Source organism: Triticum aestivum, chromosome 5A, assembly GCF_018294505.1.
Source record: "Triticum aestivum cultivar Chinese Spring chromosome 5A, IWGSC CS RefSeq v2.1, whole genome shotgun sequence".
NCBI classification, from domain to species: domain Eukaryota; kingdom Viridiplantae; phylum Streptophyta; class Magnoliopsida; order Poales; family Poaceae; genus Triticum; species Triticum aestivum.
The window spans coordinates 427,683,165-427,689,513 of NC_057806.1; the positions used below are offsets into that span (position 1 = coordinate 427,683,165).

A 6,349-nucleotide genomic window follows, 5' to 3' on the forward strand; every position below is an offset into this window, starting at 1 on the left:
ATGCCCGAACTCACCCGGAACCATTTCAATGTCCAAACATAGCCTTCCAATATATCAATCTTTATGTCTCGACCATTCCGAGACTTCTCGTCATGTCCATGATCATATCCTGGAGTCCGAACTACCTTCGGTACATCAAAACACATAAACTCATAATATCGATCGTCACCGAACGTTAAGCGTGCGGACCCTACGGGTTCGAGAACTATGTAGACATGACCGAGACTCATCTCCGGTCAATAACCAATAGCGGAACTTGGATGCTCATATTGGTTCCTACATATTCTACGAAGATCTTTATAGGTCAAACCGCATAACAACATATGTTTGTTCCCTTTGTCATCGGTATGTTACTTGCCCGAGATTCGATCGTCGGTATCTCAATACCTAGTTCAATCTCGTTACCAGCAAGTCTCTTTACTCATTCCATAATGCAACATCCCGTAACTAACTCATTAGTCACAATGCTTGCAAGGCTTATAGTGATGTGTATTATAGAGAGGGCCCAGAGATACCTCTCCGATACACGGAGTGACAAATCCTAATCTCGATCTATGCCAACTCAACAAACACCATCGGAGACACATGTAGAGCATCTTTATAGCCACCCAGTTACGTTGTGACGTTTGATAGCACACTAAGTGTTCATCCGGTATTCGGGAGTTGCATAATCTCACAGTCATAGGAACATGTATAAGTTATGGAGAAAGCAATAGCAGTAAACTAAACGATCATCGTGCTAAGCTAACAGATGGGTCAAGTCAATCACATCATTCTCTAATGACGTGATCCCGTTCATGAAATGACAACTCTTTGTCCATGGCTAGGAAACTTAACCATCTTTGATTAACGAGCTAGTCAAGTAGAGGCATACTAGTGACACTCTGTTTGTCTATGTATTCACACATGTACTAAGTTTCCGGTTAATACAATTCTAGCATGAATAATAAACATTTATCATGATATAAGGAAATATAAACAACAACTTTATTATTGTCTCTAGGGCATATTTCCTTCAGTATCCCGGCGGAATGGCTCCGCCGGAGAGCAAAAGTGCTCCTGCCCAAGTTCCGCCTCGAGACGGCGACGCTTCGTCCCGAAAGACATCCTCTTATTTTCTCTGGGGCAAAAACCTTCATATAGCAGAAGATGGGCGCCGGAGGGCTGCGCCCTGATGCCTTGTGGGCAGCAAGTGGCCCCCTCCGGTATTTCTTTGCTCTAGTATTTTTTTGCATGCTTACCAATGCTCTTCTGCTCCATTGCTTCTGTGCTTCATTGCTTGTTGTTTGTGTGTTCCAATGCTTGTTGCTTCAACTTATTGCTCATTTGCACTGCTAGGGCAAGTGATATGTGGTGTTCGAAGGGAGGGTTCCAAGGGTTTACAGTTTATGGGAAGTTTGCAACCAACAAGTTTTAGGGTACATCGACAACAGTCACAGGGTTTAAAACTAGGTAGGCGGCAGAGGGTTTAAAACTAGGCAGACGACAGAAGATGCTTATTCCAAGTATGTGCGAGAGCAGACATGTAGCAAGGTTGAGGTTGGCAAGGTGGATCGTTCGTTTGGGCTAAGGACTTTATCATCTTCGTCTAATTCATTGCCATAGCAGTGTTGTGGCGTTGGCGTCTAATTCATTGCCATAGCAGTGTTGTGGCGTTGGCGTGCTCGGTGTGATCGTGTGTAAGGTGTAGTAGTATTGGGTAAGCTCATCAAATAGGATACAAGGTGAGCACAACTCTATGCTTGCATTGCAAACACCATGGAGGAAAAGCTCTTTGGGTAATCTAATCAATGGAGAGCATACAATGATACACAAAACAGAATTCATGAGCATACAATGATACACAAAACAGAATTCATTAGGCTTGTGTTTGTAGCGACCAACACGTGTACATTATTCACAGATTGTACAACTTTCTATTGGGAACTACATGCCTCCTGCAGGAAAATAAAACGAAAAAGGAAGAATCTCACAGCTGACATAATCATACGAAGAGACTCGCTAATTAACACAAGTACAACAGCCGATCATCCGTGCCTGCCCCAAAGTATAAGCGGGCGGCTAAGAAGTGGCTCGGGGACACAACTTCTGAGCACTAGCCACTCCTCAGTGAAGAAAGGAAGCCTTGCGCCAAGGAGAAACAGAACTCCCGCTGTTTCTTGTATTCGCCGTACCGTAGGAAGAAGTATCCAAGGTAATCGAAATCGATTGGGGATACCCTTGCCTGCAATTAGATTACAGCACATATTTTGTTATGACAGTTGCATGGCGCTCAAATCCTACTAAAAGTAGCTTAATGGTGTTTACCTGAATGAGTGCCCACAATGCCCAGTAGAGGTGTGATGCTAACCTGAAAGTGTTTGTTTCAGTATAAAGGGCATCCAGATCCTGCTCTTGGACCTTCGGTAAAAGAAAAGTTAGATTGTTATTGTGAAAGTACATTATGCGAAATTATCTATGTTCTGCTATTCGGGGAAAACACTTTTTTTTCTCAGTAACAGTCTGAATGTCTTCCTACTACCTTGTACTGTACGAATGCCAAGTATCCAACATTTCTTTTCTCACAAATAGATGCAAATAATCTATTCTTTAACTTAAAAGATATATAAATGTAAGTATATGTAGCACATGACATGGTGTTTGTGATTTAATTCCAAAATAAGAAACAAAGATACTCTTGGAATGAGCACCATCTAAGTTACAGTAGTGGGGGCTTATGAATATCTTTCTTCCCTCAGAGACGAGGCCTGCACAACCTATGAATAGCTTTCAGTTGGTTTTGTCCAGAGAAGAAAATGTATTGAATTCACATACCTCACTTGGTCTATCAGATAGATAATTCCTGAAGAAATGGTATTGTACATCTTTATCTGGGTACCTAAAAGAAGCAACAAAATAAATATTACTCCACCGGACTATTCAACCAGAGTACTAGGCAAGAGCGTGAAGATAAAAGCTCCACCGGACTATTCAACCAGCAAGAAGAGAACATACAAGTTGTAGTCACACTCAAAGCCTGCGTACTCATTGAAATGATTCGCGATGTCAAAGCCACGGTAGCTATATGACCCATACTCAAAATCAATGAAATATAGTTTCTCTGTAAAAACAGAAGACAATAATGACAACAAACAGAGACACCATCTTAGCTTTTGCAAAACAGGCAAAAGGGAAGCTTAAGCATAATGTTACTGAACAATCAAGAGAAGGTGACAAGTGAATGTGATATTTACCTTCCAAATCATTCAGCATCAGATTACCCGATAGCAAGTCATTGTGTGCAAACACAACAGGAGCATGCAAAAGATCCGAGAGATCCTATAAGAGGACAGTGAGACATTATATTCACGGATACCAATCTAGCAAACAGCCATCTAGCCATTTGATTGAATGCTTGTGCTATAGGATTGATCTACTAGCATGAATATGTAACAAGCCTTTGTGACAAAGCCAAATTAGAAAGAAAAAAAGATATTCCTTTAAGAATATGAAACTGAAGTGCGCTCAAATTGCTGCAATGGTCAATAGTACATGACAGTAAGTCTTATCACAGCATACCTTAAGTTCTTTAACTTCATCTTGTATTTCTCTAAAAGAGATCGTCTCATACCTCTTCTGCTTCTCATTATCTTCAAACTTCAATACAGAAGCTGCGATAAATAGTTCACAGCAAACCGCAATATTATGTAGTGAAATTCAATGATTGTGAATGAAATAAAAGCAACCAGTTCCAAAATGAAATATCCGAAAAAACTTTGGAGTTTGGAATGTAACCTTTTTTCAAAAATTTGAATATGTCATTCCACAACTGTGGTTCTTTTGATCCCGGTATATCTACTTGATGAAATTTCTGTAGCTGCTTAGCAATTTCAGCGGCAATTCTAGGCTCCTTCATGTCTGAAAAACAGAACAAGGGAAATGAACATACTATTTGCAGAAGCATTTATTGCAGGCTCTCCAGTCTCCATGCACCTATGGGTGCAAAATAACAACCGTTGAGTATATACCTAAAACCACAAATCCCTTCAAATTACCGTGTGAAAAAATAGAAAATGAGAAAAGATAAATCATTGCATTATGCAGACAATGAAACCACCAATTTGTATTGTGCAGAATATAAAAATGCCTACCTGAAGGTGATAGTGTCCTAGCATGGATGAATGACGAAACCACTCCATTCTCAAATACTCCAAGTAACCGAGCCCCGAACCCTGCAGCTGAGAGATATGGTATGGCCTAACCATGATTGTAATAGATGTATGCATTAGGAAACAGTTCAGCCCCAAAAATGACAACAGAATACTCGGCTTACTTGGCAACTTAGTTTTATGTAACAGTGAGGTACTTTGAGTGTTATATGGCATATGTACTATTTCTATGATAGGAAATGACCATTGCATTCCTGAAATTTTAAACTGAACCACAACTAAGAAAGCACCAACAAATAAACCAATACTATAATGGGCAATCACAGGAACACTACACAATGCAGGTAAATATTACATGCCAGTAGCACAAACAATTTGCATACACTACGATTGAAGCGCTCACCTGTAATTCCCTCTCCCGATCGATCACCAAGTCTGTATTTGGGCCATACAGCCGAACAGTCACAGACGACTCGCTATCAGAGCCTTCCTTGACAGATACCTTGAGCACTGCAGGTCATTAACATCACGAACAATATAAGATAACCATTTAGGTATTATTGCTGTATCTATGATTTACAAGTAAATCAGTACAGTTACATAGAGAAAATTATTTCCTAACGCTTCTAAAATAATGGGTCCATAACTCCGGATGCAATGACAGTACGAGTGATTTATAAGCAGAAATGAGTGGAAAGCACTGATGCTAAAGAGTATATGGTCTCATAAAGGTTGCCAGATGCAATCAAATTCTAGTGCCATATCTGAAATAATGAGCAAAGAGTAGCAGCAAGCAACATTAAAGCGCAGTCATTAAGTTATGGCATGGTCTGTGTGAACAATTCAAGCAACTGCCTTGTCTAAGAATTACTATAATTACATAGCCTCTGTTCTTTCCTCTTCCAAGCATGCTCAGGTAGTTAGGTGAGGGAGATGAATCAGGAGCCAGGACAGTGCCACAGCCACTGGCAAGGAGCACAACTCACACATGTTGGTGATGCCACCGGACACCGTCGAGATGGAGAAGCACGAGCTGTCCAGTGACGACCACTCCTTCACCAACTCCTTGCAGAGATCTCTGGAGAAGCAAGCCACCTTATTAGAAAACCAGATTGGGAAGCGGGGAATTAATCAGGGGCAATGGCGCATGTCGCTCTCCGCGAGGCATTTCTCCAAACACCATCGGCTCATACGAGCGCGCACCCGGACAGGCCACGGCCCGTCTCGCGGAGACAGGTGGTGGCTGCTCGAACACCGCACGCACACCAACACACCCGGCCGGCGCGTGCGTGCATCAGAGCCACATGCCCAACACGCACCAGCTTGTGCAGAAGCAAATGGGAAGAGGGATCAGGGGACTTGCATGATGCGGGGAGTCATCTCGGGGAGCGGCAGCGAGATGTCGACCGCGGCGGTCGACGTGGGCACCTCCGCCAGCGCCGGCGCCGGAGCCGCCACCGTCCTCATCTTCTCCTCACCGCCACATCTGGCTCCGCCGTCGACCCCGTTCCAGCTCCGGCCGTCCGATCCCATCTCCCTCGCGCGCGCGCCCCTCGCTTCCACACCTCTCTTTTCGCTCGCGCGAGGAAGCTCGTTGTCGCGGAGCTATTCTGGTGGGAGCCTCACGGCGATTCGGTTCGATGCGATGCGATCGGGGACGAGGGAAGTTGGGTGGAGGAACGCGGGGCCCCGAACAGAGGACAGCATTTATAGAGCCCAGTCGCCACCGGCCGCGTGGCGTGGGAGGCAGGAGGGGCCGCCCACGTCAGCTGATGCCGTGGCCCCACCGGCCTACCAACCGGGTAGGGTGCGCGTGGCAGCAATCGCGTGGGCCCTGGATGGGAGAGCGACGGGCTCTTGTGTGGCGTGATGGACGGTGATGATTCGGTGGCGGACGGGCCCACGAAACAGCCACGTGATGTGGGCCCGTACTCCCTTGTCAGTTGCTCACTGTCGCTGGGTCTGTCTCGATTTGGGGCGATGCCGGCTCTATTTCTTTCTGAGATATTTTGGATGGATGCTGATTTGCTTAAGTGTGGGGCGCTAATCATTGTCCGATTCTGGTAATACGTGGCTCCTCCAATTTGCAAGAGGCAATCACGTCAGCTTGTTGTACTCCGTTTTTGTTTGTTCGCATGGGCGAAAGGACTGAAATGTATCCAGTAATTCGGAAGGGAGGTGATACTAGTATTTTGCCGAAG

The 6,349-nt window shown here is 44.4% G+C and overlaps 1 protein-coding gene across 1 annotated transcript; it reads right to left on the minus strand.

The window, feature by feature from the left end:
- Positions 1-1,837: 1,837 nt before the first annotated feature.
- On the minus strand, positions 1,838-5,829 carry LOC123103766 (probable ethanolamine kinase). Its single transcript, XM_044525445.1, has 11 exons — positions 5,512-5,829; positions 5,135-5,226; positions 4,552-4,658; positions 4,131-4,236; positions 3,775-3,897; positions 3,559-3,650; positions 3,234-3,318; positions 2,995-3,100; positions 2,815-2,878; positions 2,308-2,400; positions 1,838-2,224 (listed from the first exon to the last, which is right to left on the minus strand). The coding sequence occupies exons 1-11, from the start codon at positions 5,679-5,681 to the stop codon at positions 2,096-2,098; spliced, it is 1,167 nt and encodes a 388-aa protein (XP_044381380.1). The 5' UTR covers positions 5,682-5,829; the 3' UTR covers positions 1,838-2,095.
- Between the last annotated feature and the right edge of the window lie 520 nt (positions 5,830-6,349).

Excerpts from the sequence above, each read along its gene's own strand:
- LOC123103766 (XM_044525445.1), bottom strand. The coding sequence starts at position 5,681 with ATGGGATCGGACGGCCGGAGCTGGAACGGGGTCGACGGCGGAGCCAGA. Across the intron at positions 2,401-2,814 it reads TATCTGATAGACCAAGTGAG|GTCCAAGAGCAGGATCTGGA; the intron begins GTATGTGAATTC and ends CTTTTACCGAAG. Across the intron at positions 2,225-2,307 it reads CATTGTGGGCACTCATTCAG|GCAAGGGTATCCCCAATCGA; the intron begins GTAAACACCATT and ends ATCTAATTGCAG.